Source organism: Salvelinus sp. IW2-2015, linkage group LG15 (assembly GCF_002910315.2).
Source record: "Salvelinus sp. IW2-2015 linkage group LG15, ASM291031v2, whole genome shotgun sequence".
NCBI classification, from domain to species: Eukaryota; Metazoa; Chordata; class Actinopteri; order Salmoniformes; family Salmonidae; genus Salvelinus; species Salvelinus sp. IW2-2015.
Window position 1 is genome coordinate 55,885,546 of NC_036855.1, and position 22,071 is coordinate 55,907,616.

The following is a 22,071-nucleotide window of genomic DNA, read 5'->3' on the forward strand; positions in this document are numbered from 1 at the left end:
GTTGTCTCTGATTGGGAATCATACTTAGGCAGCCTGTTTTGCCACCTTAGGTTGTGGGATGTTGTTTTTTGTTAGCTCTGTGTAGCCTTCAGAACGTGACGTTCGTTGTTCTTTTGTTGTTTTGTTTGGTGTTCGGATTTAATAAAGAAGCATGAACACGTACKACGCRGCACCTTGGTCTCATCCTTCCGACGAGCGTTACAGAATTATGTACAGTWTTTAGTACAGCGTTTCCCAAACTAGGGGTCGCAACCTCATGTGGGGTCACCTGATTTGAAAATGGGGTTGCGAGATTTACTGTGGGGAAAAAGCGCTTGGTTCATAGAACCAGGGTTAAGTAAGTAACCTCCAGTAGCCGTTATATGCGGTTGTAATAAGCAGKGATTTCTGTTTTCTTCCTACAAATGTCGTTCTATCTTTAGAACGGTTTAAACTACAAAATATTATGACCCCATCACTGAACGATAAGACTATCCAGAACACGTATGGGTTTTCTGTTTCCCTCTTCGATGCCCACAAGCTACGCTGGTCTCATTAGAACAGGGTGGACAAGACCAGGCACTAAATCAGACTGGGCTGGAAAAAACATTATCAATGATTATGTTCTTTTCTACACAGACGATCAAACAACATTATTGCCTGATGATCTTCTGAARTTCTCAATARGTTTTTGATGTCACTTCAAACCATACTTCCTTCAGATTGAAATASTGTCATAAATAGTGTCACTGATATGTAATAGACTGTCATAGTCCTAAATAAAAAGGTAAACATTGGCTGTTGATTCCATCACTTTTTTTACATGGTGGTGTTGCAAAACATTTTTATGTCAAAATAGGGTCGCGGCCCCAAAATGTTTGGGAACTCCTGATTTAGTGCTTTTGAAGGGCCCCAGTGCTCGACAGTGATTACTAGCAAAACAAATCCTTCTCTACCCACAACATCAGGATACTTCAAGTAGTCAGATGACACCTGGTCAGTTTGTTCTGATACTGCCCAGTTGTCTGCACAGCTGTAACCAATGATGCATAAGAGTATGGAATACAATCTACTCGATAACAGAAAGTTACCAGAGAGAATTTGAACTAATAAGATAATGCAATATTTACTAATAAGAAGTGGYGCATCATCCTCCTCTTCAACTCTTAGAAGAAAGTATTTGAGATAAGAAAATAAAGTAATTGAGAGATACTGTATGCATCACCACTGACTGCCATTTGTGTCATCACCTCTCAATAGTAAGTTGGCGTTTCTGTGCCCACTGCTTTAACATTGTTGTGTTATGCAGTCATTACATAACAGAGCATGTTACACATGCAGAACCAGAAGGAGGATTTTTTGTTGTTGCTTTGGTTACAACAAAGTATCTCAAATGCTCTCACCTTTTTTACAAAGTATCTAAGATCACTCTCACCTTTTTACTCAAAATCGTTAACCAATCTCTTTCAACGTGTCGATCCAAGTAGAATAGGAAAAAAAGGTGAAAAGTTTTAGAATAAAGTCAATGTTGTCTGTCAGGTTTCACTCTGGATTTGTACTGCTATATGGCAAATMAATGGCCCACTGTAGTCTTGCATAGAAAATGGCCTTATAAACCATTTTTGTACTATAGCACTGGCTAATGGCAAGTCCTGTTTTTGTCTGTAACCCCGGATCATGTGAAATGTTTCTGTCCTGCTGTGTTCTGGGGACATTAAGTCTGTCTGAATGAGCCGGAGCGCGGCCGGAGTCTAAAATAGCTCTGCACGCAGGCAGACAGGCAGCACTCTGCAGCACAGTGATGGAGGGTGGAGGGAGCAGAGGCCGGGGAGTTCGTCAGCTGCACGGCTCATTTGAAATCAAGCAGTCATTACTGAGGCTCCTGAACAGCACCTTTTACTGTCCCACTGAGCACAGAGCACCAGCAGAGGAGAGGACCCGCTACCTGACTCTGCTATGACGTCTATGAAGAGCAGAACCTGACTGTATGTTCTCTATGAGGAGCAGATACCTGACTGTATAGTCTCTATGAGCGACAAATACTGGCTGTAATGTCTCTATGAAGGAGCAGATACCTGACTGTATGAGTCTCTATGAGGACAGATACCTGACTATGAGTTCTTATAGAGGAGCAGATACCTGACTGTATGATCTCTATGAGGAGCAGATACCTGACTGTATGAGTCTCTATGACGACAGATACCTGACTGTAGTCTCTATGAGAAGCAGATTACCTGACTGTATGATCCTATGAGGCAGATACTGATTATAGTCTCTATGAGAGCAGATACTTACTGTATGAGTCTCTATGAGAGCAGATACCTGACTGTATGATGTCTCTATGGGAGCAGATACCTGACTGTATGTCTCTATGAAGGAGCAGATACCTGACTGTATGAGCTATGAAGGAGCAGATACCTGACTGTATGAGTCTCTATGAGGAGAGATACTGACTGTATGATCTCTATGAGGAGCAGATACCTGACTGTATGAGGGGCGGAGTCTCTGAATGAGGACAGATCTACTGATGGATCTTGAGAGATATACTGTAAGGGTTCTATGAGGAGCAGATAACTGGACTGTATGAGACTCTAGAGGACAATACCTGACTGTATGAGACTCTATGAGGGTTGCAGATACCTGACATGAGCTACTGTAGTATGATCGTGACAGATCCGCTATGATCTTGAGCAGATATGACGTAAACCTCTATGAGGAGCAGAACCTGACTTGATGAGTCCTCTATGAGGAGCAGTACCTGACTGTATGGTATCTTATGAGGAGCAGATACCTGACGTATCGAGTCTTCTATGAGGAGCTAGATACCTGACTGTATGAGTCTCTATGAGGAGCAGATACCTGACTGTATGAGTCTCTATGAGGAGCAGATACCTGACTGTATGAGTCTCTGTATAAAMAGTAGCTCACATACTTTKATTTACCTCAAACCCATTTGAAACCATCCAGAATAACGTTTAGAACAGAATGGGGCAATGTGGTGGCAGAAAATATACACTGAGTGTACAAAACATTAGGAACACCTTCCTAATATTGAGTTGCACCTCCTTTTGCCCTCAGAACAGCCGCAATTCATCAGGGCATGGACTCTACAAGGTGTCGAAAGTGTTCCACAGGGATGCTGGCCCATGTTGACTCCAATGCTTTTGACAGTTGTGTCAAGTTGGCTGGATATCCTTTGGGTGGTGGACCATTCTTGATACACTTGGGAAACTGTTGAGCGTTAAAAACCCAGCAGCATTGCAGTTCTTGACACACTCAAACTGGTGCACCTGGCACCTACTACCATACCCCGTTCAAAGACACTTACAGTTTTTGTCTTCCCCATTCACCCTCTGAATGGCACACATACACAATCCATGTCTTAATTGTCTCAKGGTTTAAAAATCCTTCTTTAACRTGTCTCCTCCCCTTCATCTACACCGATTGAAGTGGATTTAACAGGTGACATCAATAAGGGATCATAGCTTTCACCTAGATTCACCTGGTCAGTCTATGTCTGTCATGGAAAGAGCTGTTATTCCTTATGTTTTGTATACTCAGTGTATATCTAATACACTTTATAGCTGGACTGATATGAGGTCAATTGTGAATGTTCCTACTGTTCAGCTTAGCTAAACTTTTTACTGGAAGCCCTGTGTAGAGGAAGTYGAACTCTCATCCAGTCTATCATTAATAAAGATCTCATTTACTCCGGCTCCCAATACRTTCTCTCATCATTAAATCTCTGTGTATCACCCGGCCCAACCCGGAGGTGACAGGCTTAAGTAATCCACAGCCACAGTGCCATTTGCCTTGCTTCCCCACACCCGCTCTCTGAGAGGGTGATACTGTTTACAATTCCACAGATTCAATTATCCCACTGTATTTTCTCTATTCCCAGATATCCCCTGGGGTCAGTGTCGTGGTGGTAGAGGGCGATTTAGCGGTTGGTCTACACATATGATGATGGGCCGTGGCAAACGTATCTCACATAATGTTATACAAGCCAGTCGGCCTGACTGACACCATGTCAAACTCTTTCTCTCTTTCTCTCTTTCTCTCTCTGCTTATCAAATCAAAAGTTATTTGTCACATGCGCCAAATACAATCGGTGTAGACCTTACTGTGAAATGCTTACTTACAAGCCCTTAACCAACAATGCTTTAAGATGTTAAGGAAAAAAGGTGTTGAGTAAAAAATTGATAAATAAAAACATAGAAAATAAAAGTAACAAATAATTAAACAGCAGCAGTAAAATAACAATAGCGAGGCTATATACAGGGGCTACCGGTACAGAGTCAATGTGCGGGAGCACCTGTTAGTCGAGGTAATTGAGGTAATATGTACACTTAGGTAGAGTTAAAGTGACTATGCATAGATAATAAACAGAGAGTAGCAGCAGCGTAAAAGAGGGGTCTGGGTAGCCTTTTGATTAGCTGTTCGGAGTCTTATGGCTTAGGGGTAGAAGCAGCTAAGAAGCCATTTGGACCTAGACTTGGCGCTCCGGTACCACTTGCCGTGCGGTAGCAGAGAGAACAGTCCATCACTAGGCTATCTGGAGTCTTTGACAATTTTCAGGGCCTTCCTCTGACACCGCCTGCCATAGGTCCTGGATGGCAGGAAGCTTGGCCCCAGTGATGTAATGGGCCGTACGCACTACCCTCTGTAGTGGCTTGCAGTCGGAGGCTGAGCAGTTGCCATACCAGGCAGTGATGCAACCAGTCAGGATGCTCTCGATGCTGCAGCTGTAGAACCTTTTGAGGATCTGAGGACCCATGCCAAATCTTTTCAGTCTCCTGAAGGGGAATAGGCTTTGTCGTGCCCTCTTCACAACTGTCTTAGTGTTTGGACCGTGATAGTTTGTTGGTGATGTGGACACCAAGGAACTTGAAGCTCTCAACCTGCTCCTCTGCAGCCCCGTCGATGAGAATTGTCCTGTAGTCCACAATCATCACGTTTGTCTTGATCACGTTGAGGGAGAGGTTGTTGTCCTGGTACCACAGGGCCAGGTCTCTGACCTCCCAATAGGCTGTCTCATCGTTGTTGATGATCAGGCCTACCACTGTTGTGTCATCTGCAAACTTGATGATGGTGTTGGAGTCGTGCCTGGCCATGCAGTCATGAGTGAACAAGGAGTACAYGAGGGGACTGAGCACGCACACCTGAGGGGCCCCCGTGTTGAGGATCAGCGTGGCGGATGTGTTGTTATTGTCTTTGTGTTACAGGGCCTCTATAAAGCCCAGCAGCTCTAGTAGGGTGGTTGTATGTGCTAGACAGACTTCCAGTGCACTGTGGGATTGTGGGTTATGTGAGAGCTGAAATAACTGTCCATTGGCAGGCTCTCCCATGGAAAGCACCAAACCAAGACTAGCAGCCGCCACACAGGAAAAGAGCTCACAGTAGATGACAAGAGTCTCCTCTAACAGGCCTGTTTCACCGTTCAGATTTCTATTATGTTTAGTCACCAGACAGCCAGGACAGCAGTCGTGTCATATTCATTTTCTCTTCGTATGCTAAACATTTCATTTGTGTTCATGTTGCTAACTACAAACATAGAATCCAGGTCCATCGGCATAGGCTAAATTGTTTGACCTACCACTGTTTGAAGGTTGGAGATATCCTTAGGCCTTTTCAAACCTCTTTTAAAATGTAAAACTTATTTACCTGATATACTCTTCTTTATTGCAGCTATGATGAATGTGTGGGACCAGGTGCGACACAGATATACGTCCCCACAGATGACCCCCCTCCGTACTCCCTCACGGACCCCTGTCAGCGGGGCCACCAGCAGGCCACCTACACCAGCCTGGAGATGGAGGAGCCGTCCGCTGGAGCTGGAGCCTCTTGGGTGTCCGCCAGCAGCGCCGCCGCCTCCCACTACCCAATCGGACTGCATGAGCTCCGGCAGCAGCCAATATCCTCCATCTCCCAGTCAGCGTTCCCCCTGGAGGAGGCGCCCCCATACGAGGTGGTGGTGAGCAGGCAGAACCAGCCCATCCCTCTGATGCCCATGGACCTGCTCAAACACCTCTCGGAGGACAGCCATAGTCCCCAGAGAGCCCGGGCTGTCGCACACAGAATCCTGTAGAGCTGACTGGGCTAGTCCACTCCTATGCTCTTTGTGCGGACAGCCTGAATCTCTCTTCCGCTTCTTCCAGTGTCCCTTTGTGCATGACAGGCAGTATCAAAAGAGAATTACTTTCTGGACCGAAGCTGAACGTTTGGGTTGAACCTAAACTCAGTCGGCGCCTTCCTCTCCTTCCCCTACCTCTTGGATAAGCTGTGTCCCCCAACTCTAAGATGTTACCCGCACCACTCCTCACTCTATCTCCCTTTACTACTGGGGCACTGCCATGAAATCACAGGGCTACTACTGGTAAACTGGGGCTGGGAGTATGGTCTTTCTGTCCAGAGGGAATTCACTTCATACTGTAAATTGGTCTCAGGTTAGGAGGCATTCAAGCATTTAGGAAGCATTATCAAAGTCTGTTTTTAGTACACAAAAAACACTAGAGGTAACCTGAAGTGGTTTCACATAGATATTCTGTATGTACTGTTGGATTTTGTTGTGTTGTAATGGAATTGCTCTTGATAAAAAACACCATAGAAAGAATGACTAATTTCACATTCCATCACATATCCATATGGTTTTATTAATATTTTCTACATGAAAATAATATTTGATTTATATTTAGCTGACTTTAGGACTCCCACAGTCTGTAAAATGTCCAGTAATTTCAACTGATAAATATACCCCAGTGTTATACACTCTTAGAAAAAAAGGTGCTATCTAGAACCTAAAAGGGTTCTTTGGCTGTCCCCATAGGAGAACCATTTGAAGAACCCTTTTTGGTTCCCAGTAGAACACTTTTGGCTCCATGTCGAACCCTTTCCACAGAGGGTTCTACCTGGAACCCAAAAGGGTTCTACCTAGAACCAAGAAGGATTTGCCTATGGGGACAGCCAAAGAAACCTTTTGGAACCCTTTTTTCTAAGAGTATTGGTATTTTTTAAATAAATTATTTTTGTGGTATACGGTTTTATATGGTTTCTGGATATAAACACGTTCATATGAGCTGGAAATACTGTCTATTCTCTATAATTAGGTTTCCCCTCTGGGGGCTGAGGTCCATTTAGATCCCAACTGCTCTGTTTCAGTCTCCAAACGTGCACTGCCACACARTCTCTCTCACTACACCTCTTTTGTGAAGAGCTTTTTGGGTGTTCACAAGCGAAATTACTATGAACGTGACCCATTCGCCAGCTAACATCAAAGTACAATATAGCTTGTAGCAGAGATACAATGGTATTTGACAATTGGTGGGAAGAAAAAATTATATTTGCACACAGTTTACTGTGATGAGGGATTTAATATACTTTAGTACTGACATTTTTGATATGATAATAAATAAACAATTCATTTTTTCAAAATATTATTCAGCCTAAACACATTGTATTTTTCAATATGCTGGAATATTTTTAATGCTTCCAAATTATTATTCAGTATTTCSTTTTTGGTTGTGAGTATTCATTGTACAGATAAACTGTCTTCAGTTGAACTGTTTTTACATGTCTGTCATCCATGTATAAATGGTATAAAAATGACTGTGCCTGCCAAGCACTAAGTCTAAGACTGTTAGACTGCTTAACATTGTAGCCACAATAACTTGCAACTGATTAACAAATCAAGAGCTTTCCTTTTCCAAATAGCTTGTTATTTTTCAAGGCTTGTGTTACTTTGTTAAGTTATTCAGATAAGTCTATGTTCATCATTGAAACCCCAGAAAAAGCACACTCAGCGGAAAATGTGACATAATGTCCATATTTTGTGTATAAAACCGCATTTGTGGAGTCAATGACCCCGTCACCTTTGCATTTGGCCCCAGAACTTGGTATCTCTGTTCCAGCCCCCCTCTCTTTCTCWTAGTCTCCCTCATTTATCTTACCAAATCCCTTATTGTGAAGTGATATCCTCACTGATGAACCCTTAAAGAATATTTTATATATAAATTAGTCGCATGATTGCATTGCTGGCATTGTGGATAAAAGTTATAAAGAGATGAGTATTTATTTAGAATAGCTTTAACAATAATGTGTATAACTGTGGAAAGACTACTATTAAATAGTTGTTGTGAGATTCACCAGAATGTAGTGGTTGTAGTACCACTACAACCACTTGTAGAATCTCACACAGATGCTTCGCACTAGACAGAAATGTCTAAAGATTAAAGATCAACGGGTTATTTTTCTTGCGTTACATTCTTGTGCCAATCGTCATCGAATGGATTTGACTTTGAGAGAGTTTGTTAAATGGCTTTTAAAAACCAAATGCTGTTCTCATCACTTGTTAATACATAGTCTATTTGTGGTCAGAATTGTCATGTCAAGCCCTATAAATAAAGCAATGTTTGGGCTAAAAATGATGTGTTAATAACTTGACAATGAGCATTTGTGCTTATTATTATGTAGCTACTGCAAATCTAGCGATGCTATACAATAATAATGATGGACTTGTGTTTCATCAACTGAAATCTAAAAGTGCAATGCAGTGAATAGTACAACGTATTAGATTGTGTGCATTGTGACACACACAGAGGCATCTAGAAATGCAACTTTACCTGCCTTTACAAGTCAGTAGAAATGCACTGTAACTGTGTTGGAAGACCTAGTCCAATACCTGTTGAGGTAAAACTGCAATGCGGTTCACTCTGGTCTTACATGCTGTTTTGTCTTTGTTGTTTACTTCCTTTTGGTAGCACAATAAGTACATGTTCAACATAAATGTGAAATAATGTGTAATACTGTATATGTACACTTCCAATGTATAGTTTCCCTTTAAGTCCCACTGTTGTGCACAACTGTCCTGTGTGACAAAGGTTATTGTTTCCTATAATCACAGTCATCAACGTAAATCCATGTTTTGTATTAGAGCTTTTATTAATTTCTTATATTGGGGAAAGTAAATAAATTTGACCTCTATGATTTGAGTCGGTGTGACTGTTCGTTCTGGTTTTGCTATTCTGGGCAATTGAAATCGCCTTCCTGTTTTACATGTAGGCTACACCTAGGAGTAGTAGCTGTAATATAAATAGGAGGAAGAACATTATTATTAATAAACATAGGGATGATAGAGGAGGGAGCTGGGGATGAGTATTTGTATAGCATCCAAAAGTGCAGAAACAGTGTAGCGCAATTATCTACATTGGCAAAATGTTTCCCTAAACGTTTTTCCAAATCGAATCCTGCTATGTATAATGCATGGGAATATGTTGTGACATCCTGTCTGTTGACAGCCATTCATTCCCCTCTGATCTGCTGACTGTTGTGTTTGGGTGGTGGGCTAGCTAGCTAATGTAAATCAGACTGAGCAGATGGTCTGTGCCGTTGCTCTGCTCCTAATTACCCTCGTTGCCCAGTGCAAGGCACCTATTAGGGCGTGCCAGCAGAAAGCTAATTTCATCTAGTGCCACTGCACTCGAGATAATAAGTCCACAGCGTCCATTATGAGGCTTTGTGAATACTGCCCTCACCCAGATCTTATTGACTTAGGAGGGGAATCATTTAAACTGTGTTTTCCTTCCTGGTGAGACTGACAAAACAGAAGAGAGCTCTCTGGAGCAGCTCTGGTCTCTGTAGCGAGTTAGAGGTCAGAGAGGTTACCATTGGTCAGGCGGACATAATCTGTTATAGAACCTCATTGATGTGTTTTACAGCGATGCTTCCAAGGTATCCAATCATCTAAATGCCTGAACAATCACCATGCCATTGCAAAATAGTTTTAACATTATCACTATTCAACGGAAATATTCTCTAAAACAGGCTGTTCCAAGGTAGGGAGGAGATGCCGCTATGCATTCATAATTCAAGGGTTTATCATCATTCTTTATCTCATTGTTTTTGGTAGGACATGTAACATCTATCACCTGTAGAAGCACAGAAAAACAACCCGATGGAGAGAGATAAACTGGAAGTTGATTCATTAACATTACAGAGAAGAACTGATACAGACTTTTCAGCATCATCTCAGGTTTGTGGCATGACTAGAATATTATATATTTTTCTTTCCTGTAGCACCATCTGTTGGAAGACTCATGCCTTCAGTCTAGAACGGATATGTTATATGTTATCCTCTAGATGTCAGTCGTACTATGCAACACAAAGCCGATACTGAAGAAGAAACTTAATTGATACATGGGCAAATCTAATGTCACCGTAACTGTAGCGAAACAGTCATGCTTCCGCATTTTGTCCATTTTTTACCTATTTGACTAGCGTTTCAGATCAAAAGTGTGCTGCCTCTTTCACTCTTGTCATACTTCCTTGTTCCTATGTTATTTCTAAATCCGATAAGAAGCGTCTAAACAGTCTTTTTCAACAACAACAAAAACATGCAGGGTGGTGACGGTGACCAATATATAGCACGTAAAGAGGCTTTCGACGATTACCTAAATTACTATGATCAGATTTGGAGGAAGGGTAACCTGAAACTATGCCAAGAGAAACAGGTTACCGGGGAAGCTAGACGATTTTTGCTGTTAGAAACAGACCCCGGAGAAAGATTTTCTAATTTTGACTTCTACCTTACTGCATCCGAATGCGTTAAACAAGGCTTTAAAGATTGTCGAACATTCTTCAGTGCGCTCATTAAAGCCACAGAGGTGTTGGAGATGTTCTGTGTAAATCTGTTTCTTTACCCGTGGAAGAAGGAAATCAAGATTGTCAAGGTAAAAATATAAATAGTATGGTGTTCATATTTCGACAATTAGGCTTATTTTGTCTTGCGCAATGCACCCAAGAAAATGGGGTGCAGGGGAGATGTCTAGATTTAGGCTAGGCTAGCCTAATGCACATGTACAAATTATTATTATCAGAGTAAGAAGTAATTAGAGGGATAATATATGACTATGATTTTACATTGAAATGCCATCTCTAATCACAAGCAACATATTCAAAGGTGCAGCTGTCACATATCAGGAAGTGAAAGTAAACTGTATGAGGCTATATTATTTGCCAGGCTTGTGAAATGATGTGATAATTAACACTTATCTCCCACTCAGACTTTCACTGGCCCCTTTGTCTACTGCATCCAGCCGGTCCTGACAAAGAGTGCCACGAAAAGTATCCTTGAAACAATAGGATATCATCTGGAAACTGACACAGAGTACCGACTCACAAACAATGCAGACCCTGAAACAGCCATGAAAATGGGTTTTGAGCTTTTCCTGGCGCGAACAGAGTGTGAGTACCTGTTGGAGCTCATGGGTCAGCGGTCACAGCCTGAGTGTCTGGAGATTCTACAGAGGAGAGCTGCACGACTACCTCACACCCAGAGGGCTGCCGAGGAGACAGCAAAGGAGTCTGAAACAGAGCCCTTACAAATGCAGAAAGAAGAGGAGAATGAGGATAAGGGTCTATCAAATGGTTGTTCCCTGGTAGACCCAGGACCAGTGGAGACAGATGAGGGAGACTTAACCGAGGAGAACCCTGTCACCGCTAGCACACCAGGCAGGCAACAGGATGATGGACAGATACCCCTCAACCTGGAGGTTCAGTCCATTGAGACGACACACTCTCCAGGAATCAGACCACCCAGGGCATTCTTGAACGATGACAGGTCTATCCTGGAGATTCAGCAGAATTACCCAGACCTTGCCATAAGGCAGAAGCCAATATTCAGTAAGCCACTGGGTGGACCTCCTGTATCGCGAAGGCGACTTATCAAAGAGAACACACCCGAGGAAGGTAGCAGTGCAGCCAATTTAGCTGGCAGTGATGTAAGTGGTCCCCAGTCCATCTCCATTCACACCACAGCAGCACCAAAACCCCATCTCACAGAAGCAGTCCCAAAACTCCAGCCTCCAGAAGATAAGGCCTACAAGACTACTGCCATGCTCCACGGACCAACTCCTCCACAGGTAGAAGTGACCAAAGAGGGTCAGGAGGCCGATGATGCAGATGAGCTGACCAAGCTGGCTGAGAYGATTGGCCAACTGCATGTCCATGAGCACAAGATGGAGGAGAKCCTGAAATACCCTGTAGAAGAGACAGCACCACCACATGCCTGTTGCAATGACCATGATGGGTCCCCTCACCAGGATTCTGCAGGGGACCAGAGCCAGCCCCTAATGTGCCATCCCTCTCTGGTGCCGGTTTGTAACATCCCAGGCTGTAGCACCTGTGAAGTAGCAGACGGTCCCCACAAACARATTCTTAGTAGGGACACCATCAAAGAGCCACCTCACTCCATCTATGTCCCAACCAGCCACCTGGACCCCTCAGTGTTGGACCCTACTGCTGCGGACCACCAGCCCTCCACAGGCCCTCAGCACCAGGACATGGAGGGCCCCATCCCTCAGCCCACAGAGGACGAGCTGCTTCAGACCTATGTCATGGTGGACGAGCCTTAGAGGAAGTAAGGTCATGATTGAATGTTGGTGCTCCTGGACCATCAGAACACACAGAGGGAAATTGATTGACAGGTCTGAAACATCACTTGCCACTAAGTTGTTTTGGTCTGGGGCGATTCAATCAGTGGAGGCTGCTGAGGTGAAATGGCTCATAAATGTCTGGAATTMAGTAAATGGAATGGCATCAAACCATGTTTGATGTATTTGATACCATTCCACTCTTTCTGCTCCAGCCATTACCACAAGCCCGTCCTCCCCAATTAAGGTGCAACCAACCTCCTGTGGATTCAATGTATGAAGGTGACAAGAATGACCTCGTTGAATTTAATGCGTCTTCTGTATTTTCTGGCATTTGCTTTGTACTGTTTCTCAGGTGATCGACTTTTAATACAATGTTAATTATGCTTGACCTAATTTATGAGGTGGAGGTAATGTTTCCACTGTGTCCTCTTACAGTGACAGTGCCTTACTGAAATGTATTCTATGCCAATCCTGCACTTKCTTTCCTTGCTCAATGTCATTGAGACTACTGAATGCTTTGTAATGTTTATGAAAATGTTAGTCCAATTCTATTCAGAATGTTATGACCTTTAACTCATAAAAATGTGAAAAACTTTCATGGTCTTCAGAAGTTCAAGTGGATCATACAAAAGACAGTTACACTAACTTTATTCAGCAATATAGCATAAATTAACATGTTATTGTACAAAAATCACTTTTAGGCATTTATTAAAACTAACTCAGCGAAAGAGTACAATATTTAAACCCGATAACTGTTTACAACTAAGTGCAATTCCAGCCTGACAACATGTTCCTCTATATATTAGCAGTAAATAAAATAACAAAACACATAGCTATGTTAGTCAGCAGCAACCTAAAATATATGCTTTGTATTACAGAGGTGGTACCGCTATGTCCCAGCAGTTGTAAAATGTAGGTATTATTTTAGGGCTGTCACCACGTGATCAACATTACGAAACCAACAATGCATCATGTTCCCGTATAGAGAGAATCCATCATGGTCAGTGAAACAAACAAAAACTGAAAATGTCTGAAAATGTACCGGTCAGAGAGTTGTTCTAAGACAGTGTGTAACAGTGGACAAGAAACTCCACTAGCTGATTCTGGTGTTCTCTCTTGGACTATAATAACCTGCTTACAGACAAGAAACATATCTACTGCCATTGTTGGTGCAGCATATATACATTGCCTTCAGAAAGTATTCATACCCCTTGACATTTCCACATTTTGTTACGTTACAGCCTTATTCTAAAATGGATTAAATAAATACAAATCCTCAGCAACCTACACACAATGCCCCATAATGACAAAGCGAAATAAAAACAGGTTAAGAAATGTTTGCAAATTTATACAAAATAACAAATACCTTATTTACATAAGTATTCAGARCCTTTACTATGAAACTCGAAATTGAGCTCAGGTGCTTCCTGTTTCCATTGATCATACTTGAGATGTTTCTACAACTTGATTGGAGTCCACCTGTTGTAAATTCAATTGATTGGACAAGATTTGGAAAGGCACACTCCTGCCTATATAAGGTCCCACAGTTGACAGTGCATGTCAGAGCAAAAACCAAGGCATGAGGACGAAGGAATTGTCCGTAGAGCTCCGAGACAGGATTGTGTCTAGGCACAGATCTGGGGAGGGGTACCAAAACATTTATGCAGCATTGAAAGGTCCCCAAGAACACAGTGGCCTCCATCATTCATTTACATTTAAGTCATTTAGCAGACGCTCTTATCCAGAGCATTCGTAAATGGAAGAAGTTTGGAACCACCAAGACTCTTCCTACAGCTGGCCGCCCAGCCAAACTGAGCAATCGGGGGAGAAGGGTCTTGGTCAGGGAGGTGACCAAGAATCCAATCCTCACTCTGACAGAGCTCTAGAGTTCTTCTGTGGAGATGGGAGAACTTTCCAGAAGGACAGACATCTCTGTAGCACTCCACCAATCAGGCCTTTATGGTAGAGTGGCCAGACGGAAGCCACTCATCAGTAAAAGGCACATGACAGCCCGCCTGGAGTTTGCCAAAAGGCAACTAAAGACTCAGACCATGAGAAACAAGATTCTCTGGTCTGATGAAACCAAGATTGAACTCTTTGGCCTGAATGCAAAGTGTCACATCTGGAGGAAACCTGGCACCATCCCTACGGTAATGTATGGTGGTGGCAGCAACATGCTGTGGGGATGTTATTCAGCGACTAGTCAGGATTGAGGGAAAGATGAACTGAGTAAAGTACAGAGAGATCCTTGATGAAAACCTTCTCCAGAGCACTCAGGACCTCAGACTCTTTGGCATGAATACAAAGCGTCACTTCTGGAAGAAACCTGACACTATCCCTACAGTGAAGCACAGTGGTGGCAGCATTATGCTATGGGATGTTTTTTAGCGGCACGAACAGGGAGACTAGTCAGGTTTGAGGGGAAAATGAACAAAGCAAAGTACAGAGAGATCCTTGATGAAAACCTGCTCCAGAGCACTCAGGACCTCAGACTGGGTCGAAGGTTCTCCTTCCAACAAGACAACGACCCTAAGCACACAGCCAAGACAACGCAGGAGTGGCTTTGGGACAAGTCTTTGAATGTCCTTGAGTGGCCCAGCCAGAGCCCAGACTTTAACCTGATCCAACATCTCTGGAGAGACCTGAAAATAGCTGTGCAGCAACGCTCCCCATCCAACCTAACAGAGCTTGAGAGGATCTGCAGAGAAGAATGGGATGAACTCTCCAAATACAGGTGTGCAAAGCTTGTAGCGTCATACCCAAGAAGACTTYAGGCTGTAATCGCTGCCTAAGGTGCTTCAACAAAGTACTGAGTGAAGGTTCTGAATACTTACGTAAAATGTGATATTTCAGTTTTATTTTTTATAAATTTGAAAACATTTTTTAAAAGCTGTTTTTGCTTTGCAATTATGGGGTATTGTGCTTTAGCAGTCACACATTTCTCCCTGCTAAAATCTTCTCTCTGTTCTCCTCATACCGGTGGAGCATCTTCTGCAAGTCATCGTCCGCTGGAATTACCTGAAAATATATAAATACACTTAGTATTCCAAACATTATGAACACCTTCCTAATATTGAGTTGCACCCCTCCCCTTTGCCCTCAGAACAGCCTCAATTTTTCGGCACATGGACTCTTCAAGGTGTTGAAAGCAGGGATGCCGGCCCATGTTGACTCCAATGCTTTCCCACAATTGTGTCACGTTGGCTGGATGTTCTTTGGGTGGTGAGCCATTCTTGATACACACGGGAAACTGTTGAGTGTGAAAAACGCAGCAGCATTGCAGTTCTTGACAAACCGGTGTACCTGGCACCTACTACCATACCCTGTTCAAAGGCACTTCAATGTTTTGTCTTGCCCATTCACCCTCTGAATGACACACATACACAATCCATGTCTCAAATCTCAAGGCTTAAAAATCCTTCCTCTCCTTCAGATACACTGAAGTGGATTTAACAAGTTACATCAATAAGAGATCATAACTTTCACCTGGTCAGTCTGTGTCACGTATACTACTACTTCTCCGGCGCTTAAGGTCGTCAGGCTGCTCATTATTAAGCACACTTGTCACCATCGTTACGCGCCTCATCAGACTCAATCACCTGCCTGATTACCTTCCATATATATATATATATATATATATATGTCACTCCCTTTGGTTCTTTCCCTAGGCGTTGTTGTTTCATGTCTGTACGCTACTCGTGTTTCTTGTTTTGTTCCTTGTGTTATTTATTATTAAAAGTCACTCCCTGAACTTGCTTCCCGACTCCCAGCGTACACGTTACTGACTCACGTCAGGTGTTTTGTATACTCAGGGTATATACTCATTAAATGTTGTGAAACTGCCTTTACAGATTATAGTAATGTGAACAAAAACAGAGCTGTTTAACAATCATTTACCTGCCTTGCTAATCAACAACTGACTATTTCCCAACAATGAAAAACAAGGATTCCTTGACACCGATGACCAATACTCTGGTGCTCATCACAGGAGACACGAGGACGTATAAACAATGTTCCTCATTAATTGACCATTGTCACCCAAACGCACGTCTGAAAATGATTGATCACTCACAAGGACTGGAGCAGGAACATTGAAGGACGTCTTCTTTATCAGCCAGTCTTCATACAGCTGATGGATTGCCTCTAAATATTCCTTWAAAAAAAAAAGCGAGAAAGATAGTAGGATGAGAGATTAGGGCAAGAGACGAGTCTTACAACTCCTCTGAAGTGAGACCAAGAACAGCATTGAGAGTTTGTCATTCTTCTACCCTCACCAAAGGAATGATCTTCTCCTCCTCCCTGCATCGCTCTTTCAGCCTCTCATGGCAGGTCTGTGGAGACGACTGGAGGTAAACTGAAACAGAGGAGGAACTAAGTGAACAAGGTTCTACCAATGACCCAACATCGTCAGAATAAAGTAGAAAGCTTGTGTTTCTACACAGCTTACCGATAAGATCGACAGGAATGGCAATGTTCTGTGTGATCCACTCAAACCACTCACTAAGAACAGCAAAGTCCACCTCGGGCATCTTCCCACTGCAGAGAGCAAAATAGTGCAAAAAATGAACTAGATTGGACACAAATGAAAACCAGCTATAAAGTGGTGTGAAATATACCATGTGCATTACCTTCTGAAAAGATTTTCCACAAAGATGTACTTGGCACTGTAGATGGACCTTTCCATCATTCTCACTGGGGCTGACTGGAATCAACAAACACAAAACAGACCATGTTAATTATGCAATGTAAAATACAAGTCTTRGTACTTGGTGAAAGAGAAATCTGTACTATTGATAGAACACATGCAACAGTAGTGAAACAGTAGGATACCGGTGCAACGTGTTCTGTGCAATGTTTTAGAGTACCTACCATTGTTGAGAGGTGTCGGTCCAGCATGGTTAGCTGAACATAGGTCTGTAGAGTGATGCCCCATCGAGTAGGGTCCTGGTACATCAACCCCTGCAGGAGGGGAGGAGATCTAACATCAGCATACAATATGTCATTTATCTAAATGAACCATCTTCTTTATAATGGTCATGTACCAGGGGGTTGTGCCCTCGAACATTCCTCCATTTGGAAACTGGCTCAGTCAGCACCTGAGAAATCAAAAGTAAAATTGTGATTTCATTTGACCTTTTGTTTTACACACAGTGCAGCATAAGGATAAAAGGAAAATGAAGGATTGCTAAATGTTGAACAAGCGTGTTGCATTGTTTTTTTACCTCAATGTTACTGGTTTTGCTGAAATACTCTAGGCATGTTGTCTTCCCACTAGCAATATTCCCCTCTATAAAGATCTAAAGAAAAAGAACAAGATACATGTGTTGACTTCTCCCTCAAGTATATAGGCAGCAAATGTCTTAGTATCAATTTCAAAGATTTTCATGGATTCAAAATGACAACGTATCAGTACATACCACTAACTTCTTCTCCTTCTCATTCCGCACCAGCTTTCCTTGGGAGAAGTAAGAGGACATTGTGAGATAACCTGACTTCTTGGTTTCAGCTTCAGTCAGTAGCTATGGTAAAGCAAAACTAATAAGGATGTTAATATAGGTGATGCAAGCATCGGTGATAGCTTGCTTCCCAGGTTTGGTTTGAACAAATTGATGAGCATGTAGCCTCACTGACAGTAGTGGTAGATAATAGCACTGCTCATGGATGGTTCGACAGGAATTGTACCAGGACCCTACTCGATGGGGCATCACTCTACAGACCTATGTTCAGCTAACCATGCTGGACCGACACCTCTCAACAATGGTAGGTACTCTAAAACATTGCACAGAACACGTTGCACTGGTATCCTACTGTTTCACTGCGGTTGCATGTGTTCTATGTCTAATCTGCATTTTAGAAATGTTGCAGCATGTACTGGTGGTAGCTAAAGTGAGCTCAGAATAAGTGTATTGTTTCTAAACAACATTTGTCACATTATATTGTAAACTAGGCTATTCAAGTTGTAAAAGTATGAGTAGGCCTATGGTAAAAGTATGAGTAGGCCTATGTTGTTACTATATTCTGTTGTTCTGATGCAACATTGTAACACATCATTTGTAACATGACATTGTAACATTAGTCTACAACCTGTATCATTGTACCGCTCTGTATTGAAACAATGTTTCAGACCAGCGAATAAATATATCTTATGAATGGGCACCTACTTGAGACGTGCTGTGTATTGTTACTATGGGCTCTCGTCTGGCAGAGCTCACCGCGCGTATCACCAAATATTTTGCKGCGAATAGCCACTAATCGCGTTGACGTGACAGCGGCGTTAGAAGATAGTCGTATAGCAGATCTCCACAAATTGTTAATACAAAGACAGTTAAACGACATCTCGCATAATTATCTGAAACACACAGGGCTCGACTGTCACGTGACATTCCAGTTCCGTGTATCAAATAACCTCTTCCTGGTTCATGATATGGAGATTTTTCTATTGGTTGAAGCGCTTTATTTGTTCTGAGACCTGCGTTCCCTCCACCAACCACCATCACCATTGAGGGCAAAAAAAGATAGAAACTGATCCTCGTTCAGTGAGAGACTCATGTATAGATAACTACTGTTATCGTTTTTTATGCTAGATTATCAGTACAGTAATGATGAGGATCATTAAAATGCATAGGCCTATATGAGAAAGTCAATCAAATATTTTCTGATTGTAATATTCTATGCAGATTGATTGACATTTTCAGAGCATGATTCATTTGGACAAGAGAAATACCTATGTAAGAATGCTGTTCATTGACTACAGCTATAGCTCAGCATTTAACACCATAGAACCCTCGTCATTAAACTCGAGATCTTGGGTCTCGACCGCGCCCTGTGGAACTGGGTCCTGGACTTTCTGACGGGCCGCCCCCAGGTGGTGAAGGTGGAAAACAACATCTCCACCCCGCTGATCCTCATCACTGGGGCCCCGCAACGGTGCGTTCTCAGCCCTTTCCTGTACTCCCTGTTCACCCATAACTGCGTGGCCATGCAGCAACCACCCGAGCCACTGCCTGTTCACCCCGCTATCATCCAGAGGGCGAGGTCAGTACAGGTGCATCAAAGCTGGGACCGAGAGGCTGAAAAACAGCGTATATCTCAAGGCCATCAGACTGTTAAACAGCCATCACTAACATAGAGAGGCTGCTGCTAACATACAGACTCAAATCTCTGGCCACTTAAATAAACGGACTTAATAAAGGTATCAKTTGTCACTTTAAATAACGCCGCTTTAATAATGTTCACATAGAGGTATCACTAGTCACTTTAAATAGCGCGACTTTAATAATGTTTACATATCCTACATTACTCATCTCATATGTATATACTGTATTATACACCATCTAGCCTATGCCGCACGCCATAGCTCATCCATATATTTATATGTACACATTCATCCCTTTACATTTGTGTGTATAAGGTAGTTGTTGTGAATTTGCTAGATTACTTGTTAGATTTTACTGCATAGTCGGAAACTAGAAGCACAAGCATTTCGCTAGACTCGCATTAACATCTGCTAACCATGTGTATGTGAACAATATGATTTGATTTGTTTAGTGYCATGCAAGCAGTATGAAAAGGCCTAGTGTGTTTAACAGTGATTGATGGGTGTGAAAACACTGCACACATTCTGAGCAACGGACTGTAATTTCCTGCAACTGAAAGGAAATTGCTTTTTCAGGAAGCACAAACTCTTTGCTGGTTCTTTGAAATTTAACAACATGACAGACGACTGTTCCAAAACAACCAGTAACATCCCTTCGTTAACCATGGAGTTTGATACTGCTTTTCTCCGATCCTTGAGTGGTGTCCTTAAATTAGTAGAGATGGTGAGACATTTTTCATATGCATTTTTCATACTTTGATAAACCACTGGGATTTTGGAAAGACTTATCACCGCAGATAAAGCCATATATCTGGTGTAAACTTGAMAAAAACAGCAAGAATGTATTGCACAGTATTATTATAGGATATTACATTTGCTTACACTTACAGAGAGATTATATTGACATACATTATTTCCTAAATATGTTGTCTATGAGAAAGCTGAAGTGGAAGTGAATATCAGAGCTACAGTTCCTGTGAACTGTACAAACGTTAAACCCAGTAGTTGATGATGATGTTAAACACGATACTGCATGCCCTCTAGTAGACATTACATTTGAATAAATGAAAACTACCGGCATTTTCACAGCTTTTGGTGTGAAACAACCATTTCAATTTGTAGGATTAGACTTTTCTTAAATACTTTTGGATGGAAACAATCAAATAGCATTTCCTATCATTTCCTAAATGCCAATGCTCTCTGTTTCAGGGGACTATGTTTGTAGCATGTGTGTGTTTTGAGGTAGCATCCAGGCCCAAATACATTGCAGCTACATGCATGGAGTTTGTGATCACATTCTCCCTGCTTCTGCTGTACACACTGAAGTTGAACAAGAAGCTGACTCTGTTCTTTTGGCCTCTCGTTGTAAGGAACCTATTTAATTACAGTACATTGTCTACAGTAGTTTTTTTTACATTGATTAACTGTTGTGAAAATGTCAGGCAGTCAAGCTTTCTGAGTAACTTCCATTGTCTTTTCTTCTTCAGGATTTGTTCAACTCACTGTTTGCAGCAGTCTTCATACTTATCCTGAGTCTGATAGCAGTGTCCACTTACACAGTGACAGGGACCCTGGGTGGAGGGGTGAGATAAAAACAAATGTATTCCTTGTTGACCTTCTAATTGGGGGCCTTATAGAGCTGTGTTTCTGGGTGAAGCCTCATCTTACACACCCTCCTGTCAATAATGAACTGCCCAAAGGCATTACAATCCTTGTGAACATTTCCACTAACATTCATCTATACTGTAATCCCACATTTGGCACCCAGTACAACTAATGAATGAACTATTACAGAAATGTCAGCTACAATTCTATCTTGTAGACTATATCTGATATTAACACTAAGTCTTGTATAATTTTCCCTATCCAGATAGTGGGTTTCATAGCAACAGGCCTGTGGTGTGTGGATGGTTACATGCTTTTCAAGAGGATCACATTCAATCAACCAAGAACAGCAGCAACTGGCACTGTGAAGTGAAGACACCACAATTGTCTCCTCCCATGCTCACTCTCTTATATGTCAGTCCTTGCATTTATAGGTGTAGGTTTAAAGGGGCAATCAGCAGTTGAAACAATAACAAAGCTTGGCCCCGGCCCGTTTTGGTAAAAACCTGAAGGATATAAGCCTGGAGAAATGTAACCACTCTCAAATTCATAGACAGAGCAATGTATGCAAGGACTGACCATCAATGATATCAACATGATAGTTTTAACCATGTTTCAAGGCTATATAGTGTTTGTTTACATTTTGTTTGTTTACAATTATTGGAGTAAAACAAGCTTATATTTTGGGTTCTGATGGTGTATGACAGTTGAACTAAACTCATGAGGCATTTATATATGTCTACATATATCATTCATTTCTAAATCAAAAAATGGATGTATCAACTGCAGATTTCCCCTTTGTTTGTATAGCTTAATCCATGCAACAACACAATTATCATGTATATAAAATAAATACACCTTTGAAATCTAGGCCTGTATAATGTTTCTACTTTATTCTAAAGTAATGTTTCTATTGCATTTTTAGCTGTTTATGACGTTCCCATAAAGTTGGCCCATAGGCCT

The 22,071-nt window shown here is 42.1% G+C and overlaps 4 protein-coding genes across 7 annotated transcripts in view; 3 read left to right on the forward strand and 1 right to left on the reverse strand.

The window, feature by feature from the left end:
* The window catches only part of LOC111973787 (protein BEAN1-like), a 21,317-nt gene extending 12,372 nt beyond the window's left edge, over positions 1–8,945 (forward strand). Inside the window, exon 4 of the mRNA XM_024001198.2 lies at positions 5,668–8,945. Coding sequence (XP_023856966.1) covers positions 5,668–6,067 — 400 coding nt within the window. The 3' untranslated portion in view covers positions 6,068–8,945. The remainder of the gene's footprint in view (positions 1–5,667) is intronic.
* A 1,170-nt stretch (positions 8,946–10,115) lies between these two features.
* LOC111974909 (uncharacterized) lies at positions 10,116–13,003 on the forward strand. Its single transcript, XM_024002980.2, has 2 exons — positions 10,116–10,703; positions 11,037–13,003. Exons 1-2 carry the CDS (start codon positions 10,368–10,370, stop codon positions 12,384–12,386), a joined length of 1,686 nt encoding a protein of 561 aa, XP_023858748.1. The 5' UTR covers positions 10,116–10,367; the 3' UTR covers positions 12,387–13,003.
* A 35-nt stretch (positions 13,004–13,038) lies between these two features.
* Positions 13,039–18,806, reverse strand: LOC111975178 (thymidine kinase 2, mitochondrial). 2 transcript variants are annotated; one of them, XR_011481068.1, is made up of 11 exons: positions 18,569–18,806; positions 17,825–17,862; positions 17,630–17,704; positions 17,450–17,503; positions 17,277–17,366; positions 17,036–17,109; positions 16,855–16,943; positions 16,682–16,761; positions 16,480–16,560; positions 14,703–15,425; positions 13,039–14,509 (listed from the first exon to the last, which is right to left on the reverse strand). XR_011481068.1 is itself a non-coding variant. In XM_024003382.2 (10 exons), the coding sequence occupies exons 1-10, from the start codon at positions 18,741–18,743 to the stop codon at positions 15,339–15,341; spliced, it is 843 nt and encodes a 280-aa protein (XP_023859150.1). In that variant the 5' UTR covers positions 18,744–18,806; the 3' UTR covers positions 13,039–15,338. The 2 variants fall into 2 exon arrangements, 1 of the variants encoding a protein (XP_023859150.1); XM_024003382.2 differs by having other exon boundaries at positions 13,039–15,425.
* LOC111975179 (chemokine-like factor) lies at positions 18,095–21,978 on the forward strand. Of its 3 annotated transcripts, none has more exons than XM_024003386.2 (5): positions 18,095–18,167; positions 20,080–20,227; positions 20,713–20,868; positions 20,991–21,086; positions 21,374–21,978. In XM_024003386.2, exons 2-5 carry the CDS (start codon positions 20,120–20,122, stop codon positions 21,479–21,481), a joined length of 468 nt encoding a protein of 155 aa, XP_023859154.1. In that variant the 5' UTR covers positions 18,095–18,167; positions 20,080–20,119; the 3' UTR covers positions 21,482–21,978. The 3 variants fall into 3 exon arrangements, with proteins under 3 accessions (XP_023859154.1, XP_023859153.2, XP_070303383.1); XM_024003385.2 differs by lacking the exon at positions 18,095–18,167 and adding an exon at positions 18,924–19,442; XM_070447282.1 differs by lacking the exon at positions 18,095–18,167 and adding an exon at positions 18,932–19,334.
* The last annotated feature ends 93 nt before the right edge of the window (positions 21,979–22,071 follow it).